The sequence below is a fragment of the Schistocerca americana genome, chromosome 1 (assembly GCF_021461395.2).
Source record: "Schistocerca americana isolate TAMUIC-IGC-003095 chromosome 1, iqSchAmer2.1, whole genome shotgun sequence".
NCBI classification, from domain to species: domain Eukaryota; kingdom Metazoa; phylum Arthropoda; class Insecta; order Orthoptera; family Acrididae; genus Schistocerca; species Schistocerca americana.
Genome location: NC_060119.1, coordinates 527,865,741 through 527,887,669, shown reverse-complemented (window position 1 = coordinate 527,887,669; position 21,929 = coordinate 527,865,741). Strand labels below are relative to the sequence as shown.

At 36.5% G+C, this 21,929-nt stretch overlaps 1 protein-coding gene across 3 annotated transcripts in view; it reads right to left on the bottom strand.

Annotated features, from left to right (window-relative positions):
* Positions 1-4,105: 4,105 nt before the first annotated feature.
* The window catches only part of LOC124605339 (5'-nucleotidase domain-containing protein 3), a 132,320-nt gene continuing 114,496 nt past the window's right edge, over positions 4,106-21,929 (bottom strand). For all 3 annotated transcript variants that reach the window (XM_047136949.1, XM_047136958.1, XM_047136968.1), the window contains one exon: positions 4,106-7,388. In XM_047136949.1, coding sequence (XP_046992905.1) covers positions 7,184-7,388 — 205 coding nt within the window. In that variant the 3' untranslated portion in view covers positions 4,106-7,183. The remainder of the gene's footprint in view (positions 7,389-21,929) is intronic.

Genomic DNA, 21,929 nt, shown 5'->3' with positions numbered 1-21,929 from the left:
CAAAACCCTACACCTACAACATGTTTACCCCACTGCTGCTGCCAGAAATCAAAAAGGTGAAGCGCTGTGAATACATATGACTAGCTAAATTTCTTGAAGCACAGTAATGCTGACAAAGTGCCTCATGTAACTAAATATTGTTAGCTACAAATGGAGTGAACACTGCAAAATGAACACTGATGAAAATGAAATTGTGTACCGCATCTTTCCCTATTACAAAGAGGGATAAAAAAACATTCTCAGGGTTGCCACAAGTTTCCCCAGGTGATATTCCCTGATCTTTCCTTGTTTCCAGACATTTAGCATTTTTCCCTAACAAATTTTGAGATCTCAATTGTAAGTTAAGATGTAAACTGACACTGTGCTTCATTAAGATCCCTGATGTTTTTTTATTTCAATAAAATGAAACACATTTGGTGACAAAAATATGCACTTCCTTGGAGTCACAAGACGGATTTAAAATACCTACACTCATTTCAGAAATAACCTCTGAAAATATAAGCCTCTTGAAAGAAGTGTATCAGGCGGGGAAGAATTGTGTAAACCAAAAGTGTAGGTGACTGTCAATAACATGTTGGTTCTACTATGTTAGTTATTGTTGGTTATTACCCACTGTGTTATATATATTATTTTACAGGTATTGTGTGATTTTTCTTTCAAGAAATATATGAGTACATAGCATACAAACCGCCAATGAATGACACATTTTATTCTTCTTATCGTCCATACTTTCTAACATATAAATGACTTTTGAAGTGCCAAAATGTAAGAGAAAAAATAGAATGTCTATGAAACGCCACACTGTACGACATGCTTGTGGTGAGACAGTCGCAATTCCTGAAATTCATCATCTATGGTCTCTGCTTTGCTGAGGAGCACCACAGTCCTGGATCCATGGATAAACCTTGAAAAACCGCTGCATTACGCCACACACTAACAGACCCGGCCTGCGGGCAGATCGGTGAGACTAGTTCTGACAGGCAGGGCCTGCACATTAGTGGGAATCGAATGGCTTCAAATTGGCAGGCCCGATCCATTATAGAGATCTGCAGAAACAGCCTGTGGTTTTGGCTCATCGTGGAAATGCACTCGTGTGGCCAGCTATTCACAAGCCACAGACAGCATGTAGATGAAATGAGACCACGGGGATCAATCCATGCAACAGATAACTTGTACAAATACTCTGAGAATCAATAATAATGAGGATAGGTAGCAATGCACTGTAAATATGATTTCTGAGCTGCAGACAGGCACATAGAAAAGACAATCATACTCTCACACCTAAATTTTCAGCCATAGCTTTTGTCAGAAAACGAGAGTGCACACGCATTCACACAATCACTCAGACACAACTCGTGCACACATGATTGCCATCTCTGGCTGCTGCATCTACAGTCTCTCCGAATCAGATCCAAACAAAACACTCATGCCTCACTGCTTCTCGATTGCAAACTGAGGGGAGTGGTAGGAAGTTGTAATGAGGGAGTAGGGAAGCAATGAACGTAGTCAGCTGCACCCAGCCAACAGTGATGCATGACAACTCAGTAAACAAAACATTTCATCTACTGAGATAAAAACAGGATTTTTCCAGTGTTTTCTCAAATTTCCCTGATTTCCCTGACATGTTTGAAATTCCCTGTTTTCCAGAACCTGTGGAAATCCTGATTCTGTGTTCTGAAGCAGAACCAAAGCCTCAAGTCAGTGACAATGAGGATTCTGAGGTAGAATCTCACCAGCCAGATATTCTAGAACCAAAGAAGAAGAAGAAGAAGAAGAGGAAGTGAAAATGCTGTTTGTGAATGACCTTGAGCCTCTTTAGAAAAGTACTTTAGAAGCAGAAAACCAAATCCTTTGGCCACTATAAAACATGGGATCTACGTAATCTATTTTTGGTTGTTTCATGATTTCAAAATTGTAGGTAGTTTTGGACCCATTAATGACATCAAAACCAAAATTTGCTCTAAAAATTACTTAGCACAGAGTAAGAAATGCATATTTTTAGAAGAAAGCTGTGCAGGGTATGCTAATTTTTCTCAATTTGGGACCAATTTATTTGGTTTTAAATTTTTGTGCATTATAAAATGCTATAGGCCTGAAGGAGTTAACCACTTAATGTGTAATGTTAACTTAGTAAAGTCTGTACCATTTGACAGAGGGCATTTTAAAGATAATATATATGCACAATTTGTTTCTTAAATATGACAAAATACACAATGGTAGTGAAGCGAAACTTTAAAGCACATTATCTAAAAACATCTATTTTCCATCACCAATATTCAACCTGTCATAACTCACTGAAATTTAGAGATATAAATCTGCTGAACATAAAAATTACAATGGAACAAAATCTAAAATTTTCAACAAGAGGTCCCTTTTTGCATTCCATCTCACATCTATGCTTTTAATTCAACAAACTTTAAAGGTAGAAGCAGAACCAGTCTACAGTATTAACTCATTGTGGTGTCATTGTCTGAAAAGCTAATTTCAGAACTGGCTATATACTACAGATCCTCCATTAAATTTTGGCCATGAAGCAGTGCAAATACCATTTCTTCAGCTGATATTTTGGTTGCCGCTGTGAAGTATATAAAGCTTTGCTTGGCACCTTGTTGTCAGTCTCAACTCACTCTGTGGATGGCTTGATAATAGTGCCAAAATATCAGTTGAAGTAATAGTATTTGCATGGCTGGATGCCCAAAATTTAATGGATTATTCATTATACTGCAAGTTAAAAATGCACATTATAGATCATGATTGTTCATCCATCTGTTCTATGAATGTGTGTATGTTAGGTCCAGCCTGCCACTGCAGTTGTAGACAAGTCTTCTAGTATAATCCACATATCAGAATGAGAATTCCATTTGTTGATACAAAATACTAATGACAACACACAATATTTTGATATGACTTCCTGTGTAGGAAGGGCACATTATGATTTTCATTAAAAGCTGTTTCCAGCCGTGGAGACAGTTGTAATTTATAAATAAGGGTAGTCCAAAGTTGCAACTCAAAATTTTAATTGGTTATGAGACACAAAACACTGATGTTATTGTCAATTCAAGCAATTACTAATACTTGTGAGTAACTGATGAACAGTTAATGACTGTCTCTGAGCACTGTACAACACATATATGTAACATTAAAGTTACATTACTTTATTTGTGTTTTATTTGGTTTATCTAGTTAAATGCCATGAGACAAACAACTGTGTTTTATTTGGTATGGTTAACTTAAGAACAAGGGACCATTTAATGCCCAAGTTTACAATGCACAAAAACAATGCAGTGCAGGAGTGACTTGTAAGTGGTACTCAGCATAAGTAAATAATGGATGTCATACATAACTGAACATGTGTCTGTTAATTTGATTTATACTATAAGGTGCAATAACAACATAAGTTACATTAAATTGCACAACTTTAAATAAGGAAGAAAACACATTTAAAATACTGTTATATTTTATAATACATATAAATTCCTGTGTGTTACAATAAGTCATGATCTAAATGAGTATTTTCTAATCAATTAAGAGAAAGAGGTATTTTTATACAAAAAATAATCCGAGACACCTAATTGCGAATCTCAAGATTTCTGTGTCAATGTATTTATCAAGATGAATTAAAAAATATTTCTCAGAAGCAATCAAATGCTTCATAACAGTATTCACCTTCTCCAAATTTAAGGAACATTCATCTCAAATTATCATTTATTTATTAAATATTTTTATAACAAAACAACAATATATAGTTACAGGGTACAATAATACTTCTGAAGTCATGGTGTAAATTTTGTCACATCCATTTACTGGAATACAGCAATGTCATGGATGACATGAAATCAAATAAAGTTTCAGTGTGGATCTCTTTATGTATAACATAAAGAAACTAGACTTCACAGAAATTCCTCTCCTACTAATACTTTAAAAGTGAAAATAATGACATTTCCATTTACATATTTCATTTCTAAATCATCAAGCATTTATTTCTTGCATCTACAGTATATATTCCAATAGTATTCTACACAAATAATTTGTGGAAGTTCTAATAAGTCTGCAGCATGGCTGATTTGTACTAGTAATAGTTAAAAATGACTAGTTAAACTTCTTCGTAAGAATGTAACCTGTTACCTGTTCAGCTTATCAATTGTATTTGGTCAATTCGTATCTTTCTGACATGGTATGGCACTTAAGAATTTGACAAAAAGCTAAAATTACAAAAATATAAATATATAAAAATTCACTTAAAGGTAATACATAAAAAAATACAAAAATGAATCATTTGTCCTTTCCCAAAACATGATGAACTGATCAGGACAATATTGTAACAACAGTAATGCAGTAAATACATATCTGTGCTTAATTTCCTCTTATCATTCAAAGTATTCATCATACAATAGCTGCAAATCTTCAATGAAATAAATGTATTTGTAATGACGTTGCCTGTGGTCATATATTACGAAACAAGGAACAGTAAAAATCACAAATTAACCACATGAGAGATTAACTACCTGTCATACAATTCTCATTCATATTCAGTTGAAAAATTAAGAGCTTTCCTATAAGACTGATGCCTTACACATCACTTTTTGCTTAGTTTAATCATGTTCTTCACAGAATCTTTGTTGTAATCATTCAAATACATTTTAGTAGAAAGAAAGATCTGTTTAAAAAATGTACTTCTTTCACATATAAAGAGACAGACAGAAGTCAAAATGTCAAATATGACATAAAAATTTTGTTAGTAAATATATTTATTTTAACAGCTGGAGTGACAGTCTTTGTGTCCATTAACTACTTGAATCAATAAAAATCCATAAAAAAATGATAACAAAATGTATGAATTAAATTCAGCAACTGGCAATTGGATTACTATTTTTCAAAGATAATTTTCCTACTGCTCTTAAACTTTTTCAATAAGTTCAACAAACATTACTGTTTCTAGAGAGATGCCAGTTAAAAGAATAACAACATTACTGACAATTTCAACAGTGACATACAAATATATAAAAATCTATAGCAATAAACTCCACCTTATTTGATTAATAACAATAAATCTTCTAAATGGACTGGATTTCAAGTATTGTTAAAAATGAAAGTGAGTGCATATAATACAATATGAGTAAAAAAGTGAAAAGATAATACAAACTGTATGAACATAAGCAATTCTTGGTTGTTTTGAAAGTTGTAAAACCCAAAAAGTTCACACAAGAAAGCCCATTTACACAAATCACAATTTTTTTGACTCTAAGATTCATTTGCCAGGAACTGAAGCCAAGTTAGCAGAAAAGGAAGGCCAAGGTAATAGTAAAAAGAATACTTTTATGATTTTTTTAATGGGAAAATTAGAGTTTAATTGTTTGTTGACATCAGGGATGAAGTACAGTCGGACACGATGTAGAGATAAAATGGCTTTGGTATTATCCCCTTCTGACTTATTTTATCATATGCAATGCTCTTTCTTGGTCCCTATCTCATGCTTTCTTCTGCTTTGCTCTTCTTTGCTCTTTATCTTTGTGCCTGTCTACTCTTCTCTGTTGACAGGATTCAGATTTGTGTCTCTTGATGTTTTCGCAGTGCAATAACTGATCCATTAAATTTTGGGAGTGCAGCTGCATAAACTCTGTTTCTTCTTCTAATATTTTGGCCAGAAACCTCTTGGCCATTTTCAGAGTGAGCTGACTGATTGAGATTACAATAACTCATTTCATTGTTGTAAACCACAAACACATAAGCACCAGAGACACTGATGAGCAGCAAAGAGAACACATAAACTGAATCTGTGCCTAAATGTTTGCACCATTCTGGGTTATCAATGCTGCACTGTAAGAACATCTTTGTGAAGAATTTAATTAAACGATATGGGAGTTACAACCTGGAAAAATCATGAATCAGGTCATTTCTTTAATAAACTCACAAAGATGTTTTTGCTTAAAAGAACAGAATGAATCGTGCAGCTTCAGTCCATTGACTTACTCTGAAAATGGCTGGAAGCTATACAGCTTAAAAGAAGAAATAAGAGTTTATGAAGCTGCACTCCTGAAATTTAATGAATTGTAATTCCATTTTGTTTCTATCTTTTCCAGTTTAATTTGTGTCACTTCTGTTCTACCTGTTTTCTCATTTTAGTGAATCATCATTTTTTAAAATTTGTTTTCATTTCTTCCTCAATTTTGCTTCTCAATTGTGACTTCTGTTTGGTCAATAGACTGCTATTAGCATCAATCATAACTCTGTGTTCTGTTTGTTTTCTATTTTCTCCTAGTTTGTTTTAAGCTCCCATAGGAGAGTTAAGTTTAGGAAAAAATAAGCGCCATGTTCTTTGGAGTTTTGACAGGTTACGGTAAATGTCTTCCATCCATCAGGATCTAGTTTTAATTGTCATAATGACAAACAAATTATGGTTAATATCTGACCTGTATGTCTAATGAGCATGGTTTTATTCACAGTCTGCACTTTTTCCCTGTGCCACAGAGTGCAATTTTCTATATCCCTTACACTTATGGAATACATTCACATAACTGGTGACTACTTCTTTGACAGGATAGACGAAACTTTACAAATACATGCTGTATATACCAACAGTGATTGTTTCATTTAATTTGCAATGCAAGCAATTTTTCCACAACTGATAATACAAGAAGTCTCATGATCATCTTTTCAATACTGTCACAAGCTTGATGACCTTTTTTTAAATTAAAGTTGCAAAGTAAATTCAAAAGATATCAAACTATAATGCAAAAGTGTCAAAATTTAAAAAGTACATATGCTAATTCAGTACTGTTACCATTAGAACTACTTAATTAAAAACTAGTCTGCTAGGAACAAGAGAAATATTTGTGTCCTGCAAACAGTTTCATTTAACAGCTCCAACATTCCTTTGAAGATGACAAAAAAAGAAGTCTTGTCAGAATGCCTGCTTATAAAAGTCAGAGCTATAACATACTGATAAAAAATAAAGCCAATGATTTATGAGAACTTTCTCCAAATTCCAAACATGAAATACATCACACAAAGGAGAGTTACTTAATTCTTTGTGATGTGCTAATTATATTTCATTTTTAATTATTGTCAATCACATATATCTTCCTCCAAAATTACATCTTTACACACACTACAATTAAAGCAATTCATTACTTTTGTCAATATCTTACAGCTGCTTGCAAATAAAAGTAAAATACTTTTTCTCTCAAACAAAATATGAGGTATATTCATGAGGCATAACACCTCTACGTGGATAGAAGGTGTGCTTCACAGAATAATTGAGCAAGTTTGTAATGTTGGAAGTATATATGTCTGCAAAGCGAAACAAGCGCCTTGAGAAATATGTAGGGTTGTGATAAGTTCGAAAAACACTGCCAAATTGTTCGTTGAACACATTCTTGATCCTGTGCCTGCAAGTAGAAACAAAAAATGTCAGCCTATAAATGCAGCCAATAAATACAGCTGTTAAATTATATACAGCAAAACAAATTTCTTTTTCTTCAAACATAATACAAGCATAAACAACACTAAACAAGGTACAAATAATGATCTCACAGTTTAGAAATTATTGATCCAAACACCAGTGGATTCATATTATTTCTTGTTGCTCAGCCTCTTAGCACTGTTGCATGTACTCTCTTCCCTTGTACAATAAACTATAAATTTTGGAGTGTAATATTGAATTGGACAGTATTACAATTTGTATAAAAAGTTAAGTAAACTTGTATAAATATCCTTGATAAATGTATGATATTTATATTAAAAAAAAAAAAAAATAAAAATAAATAAAAATGCTTGGCCACAAAATGTGAAAGAAGAAATGGAAGAACTCTTTTTCTTTGTTCAAAATTGCATCTTGGAGAAACAACAGTGTTACCCATTTCATGGTCACTTTTCCTTCATTTTTTTAAAAATTTCATCTATGGCAGAATCATGTATATGTTAGTAACTTTCCAAAGAAGATCAAGGACTATCTAGTGAAAATGAAATATTATTTAATTGATAATCTAATAAATTAAATCTCTGAATAGCATTCTGTATTTTCATCAGCATTAGAAAGCTTATTCAAAATTGTTGCTGTTCAATAAATTTACAATACTGAATGTTTTGAATTCTTGATCTGTTGTTTATAACAAGTACTATATAATACTACAAGATCAAGTAAAACACAACTGACACTGTCAGTTGTCAGTTTATTTATTACGGCAAATATATCTTCCTCTCGGCTGTGCCATTTTTTCTATTTAAAATTACATTGCAATTTATTTTGGAATCATCAGATTTCGGCCTGTGCCCGTTCATGCGCTCAGCCAGTTTAGTTGTCGTCATACCGATGTAAAAGGCTGTGCAGTGCAGGCATGTCAGCTGATAAATGACGTGTTGTTTCACATGTGGCCCTACCTCGAATTGTGTATGTTTTACCAGTAGCGGGGCTGGAGTAGGTGGTTGTAGGGGGATGCATGGGGGAGGTTTTGCAGCGGGGTCAGTTACAGGGGTAGGAACCGCTGGGTAGAGAAGGCGGTCTGGGAATATTGTAGGGTTTGACAAGGAATGTAAATTTTCTGTTCTGTTTTGTGTTATCTATCGGCTGTACTGAGCTGAGGTAAGTACTGGCCAGCCCCTCTATCTCTTTGTTAGTATTTGTTTCACATCTTTATATGAGATTTTCCATTAAACATTGAGAATGATTTTTAGGCAGATTTAAAAAGCTTTTGCTCACTTTCAAATGAATAACGCTACACACAGACAGTTGGGGTGCACATATTTCATCGTGGGTGATAACAGTGTGGCAATAGGAAGGGCATCCACCCACCCCTTAAATTAAACTTGCCAAATCTGTTAATAACCATGCCAACCATGCACCCAAGTGGGACAAAGGCACAAGAAATTAGAAGATCCTAAGGCAACTGCAAGAGATGCTCTGAGTAATTCAAATTCTGCCAGTTGATGTTCTCGTTTGCATTTTCAATCAATGATGTAAGACAATATTTGTGGTCAAAGTTGCATGAAGGAGGTCACTTGAGTGGCCAGCATGAAAGTAGAGTCTTCAAGGTCACGGCCACTGCCTGCCGCCAGCAAGGGCTGCGGGCTGTGATTCGACCCGCCTCTCGGCTTTGTTGCCATGAAGGTACCATTAGTGGTGCGGTAAGTCAGATCAGCTGAAAGCTCAGTGTTACCACAGTTTATGTTAGACTGTGGTGTTACCCTGCCATATCGAGTGTTCACGTCTGATCTCAGTGTCTTACTGTCTTTGGAAAGGTTCTATGTGTGTTCGGTGTTGAACAACAATGCAGGAGCACCGGCATACTTGTAGTACTCCTCCGGTTGTTGTGCATAAAGGGCGGAAAGACATTCATAAACAATCTAAAATTATCATATTGAATGTACTCAAGTTTTTTACTAATCTGGCCGACAATGAAGAAGCCAGGAATAACTTAAATTTTGTGCAAATTCATAAATTTACTGCTAAAGCATGTGGTGTCTCCAAGTCAGCTGTAGGCCATATTAGCAAATCCGCGTCATTGGCAGAATCTCTAGACATGAATTAGTGTTTCGATTCTCCAATAAAGGGATATGAACATGAATGGAAATCAACCAACTTTGACGATTTTTACAAAGAGCTCGTGCGTAGAACTGTACTTGGATATTACGACAGAGGCGAGTATCCAACAGCTAAAAAAATACATGCTGACCTCCGTGAAAAAATTAATCACTCGGGCTCAGAGACCTCCGTTCTTCATCTTCTCCGCTCCCTTGGTTTCCGATTCAAGAAGTGTAATGACGGACGGAAATTCTTAATGGAACGCAGAGACATTGCAGCAGCAAGAGCGAAGTTTTGGTGTACAATCCACTTCTTGCATGTACTTGGATGAAACTTGTATTTCACAGAACCACACCCATAAATATATATGGCATGGCTCCCAAGGAAACGGCGCCTTGAAAGTGCCTACTGCCTGCCGATTAATCACTGCCCACGCTGGTTCATTAACCATAGGCTTCATACCAGAGGCCAAACTTGATTTTCGTGGTGGGAAAAGTACTTGCCAATCCGATTACCATTCAGAAATCAATGGAGAAGTTTTTAAGAATTGGTTTATTCTACTGTTGTCTGCGCTGGAAGAAGAGTCAATTATCGTGATGGAAAACGCCAGCTACCACTCCATTCAGATAGAAAAGCTGCCACATTCAAATTGGCACAAGGCAGATATTATGGAGTGGTTAAAGAGAACGAATGTTTCATTTTCAGTATGAAATGAAGGCTGCGAATTAGATCAACTGGCATATGAAATGGGACACCAAGTGGTACGTCTACCACCATATCACTGCCAGTATAATCGCATTGGATTGATATGGGCCCAAGTAAAGTGAGAAGTAGCAAAAAGAAATACTACTTTCAGACTTGCTGATGTCGAGAAGCTAACAAACGAAGCTCATGACATTGTTACTCAGCAGGACTGGGAGAGGTACATAAAACACACAGAAGCATTGCAAGAAACTGATTTTTTGAACCAGGGTTTAAGAGACACCATAATAGAATCTGTGATGATACACGTGGCTGAAACAAACGACAGTGAATCTGAAGACACGGAGCCAGAAAATCCTTCAATTTAGGTAAGTGCTGTCTATGTCAAAACCTGACTTGATTTAAATGTTTGGCTATTCATTTCAGTTACAGAGGACATACTGCGAATTTTTTTCCCTTACAGTAGATGTCTGATAAATTTATCACAGGTAGTGGCAATTAGTTTACTCGACAGTAACTGTCAGTTAAAATAAGATTGTCAACTCTGCATTAATTAACAACAGTTTTTTGTAAAAACCTGTATTGAATGTCTTTACATTCAGATATAATCTTGCTGCATTCGGTTTACTTGTACATTCGAAATTTAACTCCTTCTTTTCATAGGATTTACTGGCTGTTTTGTATTAAGGATAATGCAGTTCATAAAATGACAAAACATTGTGGCCATTCTGTATCGACTGTATATATAAAAAGTGCAGTAACATCAGAACAGTTCCAGCACCTATTCTGATTCTCCGAGAAATGCATAGAAATCTATAATATTTGATGACTTTTACAAAAAGCTAGAACATAGAATTGTATTACTTTAGTAAGACAGAGGATAGTATCCGATGGCTAGAGAAATAGAGGGTAATGTCCGAGATAAAATTGATTATTCTGGCCAGTCACTTCAATGTACTGTCTTCTCTGCCCACTTGGTTTTTATTTCAGAAACTATAATGATGGACAAAATTTGTAACACAAGACAGGAACATTGCAGTAGTAAGAACGAGGTTTTTGTGTACTAAGCACGTATTGCGTGCTGAGAGTAATAGGCTTACAGCAAATTTAGATAAAATTTGCGTTTCACAAAACCTTTCAAACAAATATTTTGCTCAACTTCAGTGAAAATATTGGCTTCAAAATAACTACAGTTACTTTTGTATAGTACATATTGTCGTTTTGATTGATGGATGCATGTATTAGCTGCCAGTAAAATATTTTCGAGAAGTAGGGAATATTCTCGGTCATATTAAAGTGAGCCGTCCGAACAAAACTCTTGGCAACGACCTACAATGACTCGCACGCTGCTACGCACGGAATATCGCGGAAGTAATTTGCCTCTGTATGTGATACGACACAATAATGATGTCTGATATCTTACCAAAAATAGTTTTGTAATTTTCTGAACAACTTTCTCACGGGAAGTTTCTTCACAGTCCTACAGAATGAAAATTCTTCAACGACTACATTTTTTGCTACTCAGTCGGCACAGTTTCACACCTCTTATAATATTTTATTTTTTATCTAAATACTTTTATGTTCCCAAATAAAAGAAGCAGTGTGTGCATTTGTAAACTTTGAGGATGTTCATTTTTTTTTCAGTCCAATTACATTAGTGATTTTTCTACTACCAATGGTAAAAAATTATTTTCCTCCCTAATTTCTCATAACATTAGTTTTCATTTTTTTTCCTAGCAGTTAGTAATAATTTTCTTTTGGAAAATACTCCATCATATTCTAGACTAAAAATAGAGTTGCCCAATATTTTTTTTAAATTTTATGAACATTTAAAATTATCACTAAAAAAAAAAAAATACCACAGCTGTGAGGAAAACCTATTTGCTACAATAGACTTTACGTTTAGGGAATTTGTTCAGAAGTTGCTGTTAAAGATATAAAAAGTGTAATTGAAAACATACAACACTTTCAAATTGCATTCATAAAAAAATTTCAGTTCACGTACAAATACTGCTACTATGTTCACAGTTGAAGTAGAATTGTGATCAGCAGACTTGAAAGCAAGCTGTAAACAACAACAGTCAGTTTTTTGCAACCATGACCTACTAAATTGCCCCCTAGTCTGGGGGCATTTTTGCCTATCTTGTGTATCATGCATACCATCTGAAATGGTTTTACCATGGCACACTTTTCCCAAGATCTCAATAATTCTAAAGGAATTTCATCTGCTGCAGGGGCCTTGTTCCCAAGTCTTTCAGTGCTCTGTCAAATTCTTCTCACCGTTTCATGTCCCCCATGCCATCTTCATTTAATTCCTTTCTCCTTTCTATAATTTTAGTTTCAAGTTCAATTAATTTTGCATTCTCATTATACATATTCTTTCCACTTTTCAGCTTTGCCATCTGCGCTCCTGATATTCATACAGCTTATTCTTTTTCCTTCTAGTTTTTCTATAGGCAAAGTCTATCTTCCCCCTAGTCGTATATGCTTCTGGAGACTTGCATTTGTCATCTAGCCATAGTTGCTTTGCCATTTTGCATTTTCTGTCAATTTAATTTGTTAGATGCATTGTCTGCATTTATGTATTTTTCATCAATTAAATTCAATATCCCAAGTGCTATTCAAGGATTTCTATTGGGTCTTGTCTTTTTACCTATTTTATCCTCTACTACTTTCACTATTTCATCTCTCAAAGGTACCCACCATTCCTCTTCTGTTTTATGCCTGTTTTTGTTAATCATTGCCTAATGTTCCTTTTGAAACTATTAGCTTCCTCTGGTTCCTTCGATTTATCCAGGTCTCATCTCTTTAATTTAACCTTTCATTGGCAATCTACAGTTCAGAATGAATAAATTATTGTCAGCATTCACATCTGCCCCTGGAAACATTTTTCAGTTTAAAATATAGTTTTTAAATCTCTGTCTTACTATTATATAATCTACCTGAAAACTTTTGCTGGTGTCTCCAGGTCTCTTCCATAGATACAACACTCTTATGATTCTTAAACTAAGTATCAACAAAGGTTAAATTTTCTCTGTGCAAAATTTCTCCAAATGGCATCACATTTGATTTCTTCCCTCCTATTATTTTTTCTGCTTTTCCTTGTACTACTACTGAATGCCAGTCTCCTGTCACAATTAAAATTTCGTCTCTCTCCCTCCTTCCACAATAACTGCCACCTTTTCAGATTACACTAGTCCTTAGCTGCAAAAGCATATCAACCAAGCCCAAAGTTCCCCGCAGTACCTTCTCTCCATCTGAAAAATTCTCCTGCTATGCAATCCCTAATTCCTGGAACCCATATCACACATTGAAACTCTTGCCCTCCAGGAACTAGAGCAACATGCACAATGCCACTTCAGAAAGCTCTCCGTCCTGCTCACTTCCTACTCCCATCTTGGAGTACCACTCTCCACCCCCTCTACAACAACCTCCAAACCTCCTCCACATCCCCTCACAGCTGACAAACCCGGTCTCACAGAACTACTACATTTACCCCACCCTCCAAAACTCCCTTCCACCATCCACAGAATCTAGAATGCAAACAGAACCGAAACAAAGTAATGAACCTGTCCTCCAGAAGCCTTAGCCTCACAGAAATATCAGTCCATTTCAAAGGCCTCACCTTTTGCCCCACTCCCAAATTCAGTCATGTGGACTTGTTGAAGACCTTCTCTCCTTCCCCCAGTCCCTACAGTGGAAACAGTTTTTCACCACCAACCGTACCAACCAGACTCAACAAAAGACCAATGTTGAACCCTGCCTAATTCGGTTCACTCCTCCATCCAACTGTGATCCACCCCCACTGGCCTCAAGTCAAACCCTGTTAAGAAACCCTGTTAACTTTACAGTGTTTCTTAACCTCGCACCTTGCCTCATCATCATTCTCCAAATGCCTCAACATGCAAACTAACCTTAGTTCCGTGGAAAGAAATGCAGTCCACCTTCTAAAAGCTGATCCCGACCTTATAATCCGACCTGCAGATAAAGGCTCCACCACTGTTGTTTCGAACCACAAGGATTATCTGGCAGAAGAAATCCACAGCTGTCAGATACATCCACCTACAAACCTATCCACATGGCCCCATTCCAGAAATCCAGGAGGATCTCATCACTCCTCAAATCCTTAGCCCCATCCCAGAACCTCTCCCCAGAGTCCAATTCTCTGCTCACCCTTACCACTCTCTGCACTCCTACCTTCTACATGCTTCCTAAAGTCCATAAACCAAACCACCCAGGATGCCCCTTTGTGACTGGTTACTGTGCCCTTACTGAGAGAATCTCTGCTCTCAAAGATCAACACCCTCAACCTATTACCTGGAACATACCCTCCTATATGAAAAATACCAACCATTTCCTCCAATGACTCTCCACATTTCCTGTCCGTTTACCACATGGTGCCCTGCTGGTCACTATTGATACCACCTCCCCTTACATTAACATCCCTAATGCCCATGTCCTTACTGCTGTTGAACACTACCTTTCCCAATGCCTAACAGATTTCAAACCAACAACCTCCTTCCTAGTCGCCATGACCAACTATATCTTCATTCACAATTAGTTCTCATTTGATGAGAATGGATATGTATGTGTGTGTGTGCGCGAGTGTATACCCGTCCTTTTTTCCCCCTAAGGTAAGTCTTTCCGCTCCCGGGATTGGAATGACTCCTTACCCTCTCCCTTAAAACCCACTTCCTTTCGTCTTTCCCTCTCCTTCCCTCTTTCCTGACGAAGCAACCGTTTGTTGCGAAAGCTAGAATTTTGTGTGTATGTTTGTGTGTGTATCGACCTGCCAGCGCTTTCGTTCGGTAAGTCACATCATCTTTTATATATATATATATATATATATATATATATATATATATATAAAAACAAAGATGATGTGACTTACCAAATGAAAGTGCTGGCAGGTCGACAGACACACAAACAAACACACAAAATTCAAGCTTTCGCAACAAACTGTTGCCTCATCAGGAAAGAGGGAAGGAGAGGGAAAGACGAAAGGATGTGGGTTTTAAGGGAGAGGGTAAGGAGTCATTCCAATCCCGGGAGCGGAAAGACTTACCTTAGGGGGAAAAAAAGGACGGGTATACACTCGCACACACACACATATCCATCCACACATATACAGACACAAGCAGACATATTTGAAGACCAAAAATATATATATATATATATATATATATATATGTAATATTACCCAGAACATTATCAGTGAACTATTTCCATGTGAGAAGTGTTCTTTAATTCACTGTCAGTATCAGAGTAAGAAACATCATTTGTTATGCTCCATTTTTTTACCCTTTCTTTATTTTATGTGATTTCTCTCTGGCAGAGCATCGTCAGTCTGGTTTTGCCTCTGTTGTTCTTTCTTAATGTAATTATCCCTTTTTCAGTACTCTACAAGGGAAACTATTGCCTTTGAACTAGTACACTTGTTGAATTATTGATTGTACTGATGTAACCTGTTAATACTATCATTTACACACTCACTAACTGTAGCTTACCACCTCCCCCCCCCCCCCCCCCTCCCTCTTTTCCATTCTGCCTGTGCAATTGGTGGTTAAGTTACTTTGTGTGCTCTAGAGAGTCAAATCAAGGTTTTTTGCATAATTTGTAATAAAATTACATTTTCAGTGACAGCAAAATGATTGAAAAAAATCTTATAAAAACTGGGTATCTTGTATGAAAAATAACTGGAAAAAGTTGTTGGCTGATTTGGGGGGAGGAGACCAAACAATAAGGTCATCAGTCACATTGGATGAAGGAAGGATGGGGAATGAAATTGGCCCTTTCAAAGGAACCATCCCAGCATTTGTCTGAAGCAATTCAGGGAAATCATGGAAAACTTAAGTCAGGATGGTTGGACGCGGGTTTGGACCATTGTTGTTCTCACTCGGTAACTGGAACAGAGGTATTTCAGGACCACTTGACGTTGACAAAGAAAGTTTGCTAAAATTAAACCTGGTTGTAGAAGATGCAGTCCAGCAGAAAAATTATCATATAATATTGCTCTCAAAACTGATAGGAATCTATCACTTGTTTTGACAACAAATATGACTGATGAAACTTTAAAAAAAGGTAATACAATTTGTTTCTGCTTGAAAAGTTTGAACTGAGTTGTATAAATTGTTTGTTCATATGTATATATGACTGTTTAATTAAGAAGGCTGGTTTGTACAGCAACAATCCACATTACTAATGTCAGAAGGAATTTTAAGATATTTGAACAATTTTTGTCATCATGAACTGTCTGTACATATTACCAATTTGAAGTCTCCCACCACTTGTTTTACTCTGTGTATGAACACTAATATCAGGAACTGCTGTAGGGATTTTGGTGGTTTTCATTGATAGATAGAATGATTGAGCAGGAAGGTTTGTCTATATGATTTGTTACTGCTGTAACAGACAAGTCATTCAGTTGTAGACATTTTGTGCTACCCATACAAAGCCGGGGTAGGTTGCTAATTACTTATAAAGTTGGAAGTACTGTTGAAGGAATTGGTAAGGAAACTATCACCACTGAAGTAGCAATAAATAGAAATTGGTAGAAACTGACATTGGAAGATGTAGAGTATAACTACAAATTCAAAGGAACTTTATTCTGTTCATGTTACACAGGGTAAAAATCCAAATAATGAATTTATTTCATCAGTAGAAAAATGTAACATGATTGGTTCAAATATGGCATTAGTAGAGGAACAATATCATTTTACTTAAGTTTGACTGCTTTGGAGACTTATTCAGATTATCTATGAGAAGTTTTGAACCACACTTTTCTGTTTTACTACATGCACTCAATAAAAATTTACTTCAGTTATATTGTGACAGATTTGGACATTAGATTACATACTATGTAAAAGGAAATAATTTGCAAGGAGTAAAACATCAATGTCAATCTGTATTCTGAATTATGTGAACGTTCCATTTATGAAAAAGCTCATAGACATCCTTTCTGCAGAAAAGAAAAAACTACCAATCCAGAAGAGCTGATTCATGCAGATGTTTTGGTCCATTTCAACATCCAGTGACTCAATATTGTTATTTTGTGCTATTTACGGATGTTTATAAAAGACTTTCACACATTTATTTCAACAAAGTAAGATAAGAGGTTGTTCTTAAATTGAGGCAATTTGTAGCTGAAGCAAAGACTGTTGGACATCATGTAAAAGTTCCTATGAACCTTACTGGGGTACAATTTGACAACAAAGAAGTTTGAGGAACTACTCATAAGAAGGCACTATTCAACATAAGATAATGCCCTACACTTCACAGCAAAGTGGGTGCACCTAGGGTCATAATGTATGCTCACAGTAAACTGCAGTGTTTTTGCTACATATATTTTGATTTGTACAGGACTTACCAATGTATGTGGGGGTATGACAAACAGAGCTATGGGATCAGCTAACACTCAAACATCCAACAAGACTATGTAGCTTCTGCTTTAAGAAAGCTGTGAACTACCATAGTCATTTCACAACGCTGTAAAATCATATCAACAAGATAAGTGAAAGGAAGCAATGGATAAAAGCACTAAAAGACAATCAGACCTGGGTTTACTCTTCAGAAGATCTTTCTCCAGGAAGAAGAGCTATTCCCTGTAAATCATTTTACAAAATAAAAATAAATGCTGATGGTGCAGTTAATAAACTGAAAGCCAGAATGATAATTAAAAGTTTTTCACAACAAATAAGAGTTGATTATGAGTAGGTTTTTAGTCCTTTGTGTAGTTATACTCACACATACATTATTTGAACAATATTGAGTGCAAACAGCAACTGAAAAATGAAAATCCAAACACATGTGGTCATTGTTTTTTTATATAGTGATTTGTAGGATCCTATGTATATGAAGCAACCTGTCGGACACAGTGATAGCAGCAATCAGGCATGTCTTATGAGGCCTTTATGGTCTAAAAGAAGTTCCTCATTGTTGGAATAAAACATTCAGGAACTACATAATTGAGCTGGGATTTGAAAGGCATGAAACTGATCCCTATCTCTTAGAGAAGCACAAAGATTCCATACATACTTAAGTAATTTCAGAATCGCTTCACATCCTGTGTCATTTTATGTGGAGCAGGAAATTCATCAAAGGGAAGATGATTGTATACAAATCCGTCAATTAACACTACCATAAAACACTACAATGTGCATAACAAAACAGCTGTGTGGCAGGAAGAAGACGGTGGAGGAGTAGGTCTTATTCACCAAAAAGCAATTAACAATACTGCAATGGAAACACATGCAGAGTGTGTGTGTGTGTGTGTGTTTGTTTGTTTGCAAAAAACCCTTATTTCTGGGATCGGCTGTCAGAACCCACAGCATAGTGTGGTATTATAGGCAAGACACTGTAAATGTGCATGGTGGTCCATGAGAGTTGGTGATATGCACCCTTATTGCTGATTTGAGATTATGTGATCGTGTGTGTTTATATGTGTAGAAACATATAAAAGGCTTATAACTGAATTGTGAAAGACTAAGTGGTTTAAGTACTAAAAGTTACAGGTAAAAGGTTCTGTTTGGATTGGTGTGGTGCTTTATGTTGAACATATTCCGGAGGCACCAGGCACATACTTGTAACATCAGAGCAGACAGGGGCTAGGAGTTTGCAGAGCAGTGTGGTGTGCCATGGAGCCCTTTCTATGATGAAATTCTGTAATCATGGGACTTGGTAACTAAGGAGACCTATATATAACATACAATTGAATTTGACTCAAAGTCTGTTCTCATTATTGCTAAGAAATTTTTCTCCATCAGAAGTTAAACCAATTTGTAACTGGGGTAATAATCCCTGTTTGTGAACCTATCCTCTGAAATGAATTCCGATGGAAAAAAAATTAAATACATGTACAATGTTTCACAGAAGTAAAGAAGACGAAATAACCAATCAAACAATTTCTGCTGACAACCATGTATAAAATTTATGAGAAGAAAAAAAGCATGGGTATAACTACATGCTATTAATCTGCAAAGTCTAATTATAATTGTAGTGATAAAAATGGACATCGTTAAGGTGATAACAGTTTGTGGAGTTATGAGACACAAAACAGTAAGAATCCCTCTAAAGTTGCAAATGAATGTGTTTTATTCTGTTATACAGCAGAATATCAATAATTACAAGTGAAAAGTATAATTTTCATCATTCAAGAACAATTTAGGCCAGCGGCCTTGCCACAGTGGTAACACCGGTTCCGTCAGATCACTCAAGGTAAGCACTGTTGGGCTGGGCTAGCACTTGGATGGGTGACCACCTGGTCTGCCAAGCACTGTTGGCAAGTGGGATGCACTCAGCTCTTGTGAGGCAATCTGGGGAGCTACTTGATTGAGAGTTAGTGGCTCTGGTCTTGTAAATTGACATATGGCCGGGAGAGCAGTGTGCTGACCACGTGCCCTTCCATATCTGCATCCAGTGATACCTGTGGGCTGAGGAAGACACGGCAGCCGGTCAGTACCGATGGGCCTTCCAAGGCCTGTTTGTATGGAGTTCTTAGTTTAAGAACAATTTAGCTGTAGTAACAAGAATCAACGATGTGTTGCCATGCATGTAAACAACTGGTAATGAGTTTATTTGTCAATAATATCACATGTTGTACCTGGTTTGCATCTGTGCATTGCTAAATATGAATCAAGCAATACTTCAATACATTTCCAGCATACCAATTTAAAGCTACAATGAATCACTGAATACATGTACATCATCATAAATATCTGGTAGGTCAAAAATGAGATATGTTAATTTGTTTGTATAATTACTTAATTGGATAGATAAAAAATCTACTCACCAAGCCATGGCAGCATACACAGATAAAAGACTGTTGTGATTGGCAAGCTTTCAGAGGCAGTGGCTCCTTCTTCAGGCAGAATGATTGAAGAGGAAGGAAGAAGGTTGAAGGAAAAGGACTGGAGAGGTCTAGGAAAAGGGATAGATTTTGGGTAAGTCACCCAGAACCGCAGGTCAGGGGAGACTTACCGTACGGGATGAGAAGGAAAGACATTGTTGGAGACTGCATCAAATGAGAATGAACAAATTCGATCACTAAAGTTCATCTAAAGCCAAGGCTGTACCTGTTTAATATGACAGTGTAGTAATATCTTGTGTCAATATGATAAATAGTTATGACATGACTTTAAGTACTATGGCTCTTGTAGGAGACCACCAAACAGCCAAAGGGTTTTTACAAACATCATGCGACAGATAGACGAAAAGTTTTCAGACATGGAATGGCAATGTCATTAGGATACATAAACAATGATAGATCAGATGAATAACAATTTTACCCAGTTATATCCAAGGTTAAACAAATGGATATCAGATTACAACAGATGGGATTAAATATGAATAATGTAGAAATGACAGACTGGAAACTAGACTTGACCTAGGGTTCGAACACAAAAGAGAAATAGACATATAGTAGGAATTATTAGAGGGTACGTTACAAACACACATTCCATTAAGACAACCCAAGACATGATAATTAAATGGCTCCAAAGAGTAGAAACTGCATTACTAGAGTCTAAAATGAATGTTGCAAAAATTAATGAAGAGAGATATACAGAAAAAATCATTCTTAATTAATGTAATTGACAATCATTTATAAACATTGGAATGCTGTAATGAGCATAAAGAAATTACATTACATTCTCAGTTGAATAATACCTCAAACACATAAGACGTCCTGTTTTCACATGCTAGTCAGACCAGCTGACATGAAGATTAAGAGTAATGAACGAAGTACTGTGTGTGTGTATATATATATATATATATATATATATATATATATATATATATATATGTGTGTGTGTGTCTGCTTGTGTCTGTATATGTGTGGATGGATATGTGTGTGTGTGTGCGAGTGTATACCCGTCCTTTTTACCCCATAAGGTAAGTCTTTCCGCTCCCGGGATTGGAATGACTCCTTGCATCCTTTCGTCTTTCCCTCTCCTTCCCTCTTTCCTGATGAGGCAACAGTTTGTCGCAAAAGCTTGAATTTTGTGTGTATGTTTGTGTTTGTTTGTGTGTCTATCGACCTGCCAGCGCTTTCGTTTGGTAAGTCAGAGATATATATATAAAAAACAAAGACGATGTGACTTACCATACGAAAGCGCTGGGAGGTCGATAGAAACACAAACAAACACATACATACACACAAAATTCTAGCTTTCGCAACCAATGGTTGCTACGTCAGGGAAGAGGGAAGGAGAGGGAAATACGAAAGGATGTGGGTTTTGAGGGAGAGGGTAAGGAGTCATTCCAATCCCGGGAGTGGAAAGACTTACCTTAGGGCGAAAAAAGGACAGGTATACACACGCACACACACACACATATCCATCCGCACATACACAGACACAAGCAGACATTTGTAAAGGCAAAGAGTTTGGGCAGAGATGTCAGTCAGGGCGGAATTACAGAGGCAAAGATGTTGTTGAAAGACAGGTGAGGTATGAGCGGCGGCAACTTGAAATTAGTGGAGGTTGAGGCCTGGCGGATAACGAGAAGAGAGGATATACTGAAGGGCAAGTTCCCATCTCCGGAGTTCCGACAGGTTGGTGTTAGTGGGAAGTATCCAGATAACCCGGACGGTGTAACCCTGTGCCAAGATGTGCTGGCCGTGCACCAAGGTATGTTTAGCCACAGGGTGATCCTCATTACCAACAAACACTGTCTGCCTGTGTCCATTCATGCAAATGGACAGTTTGTTGCT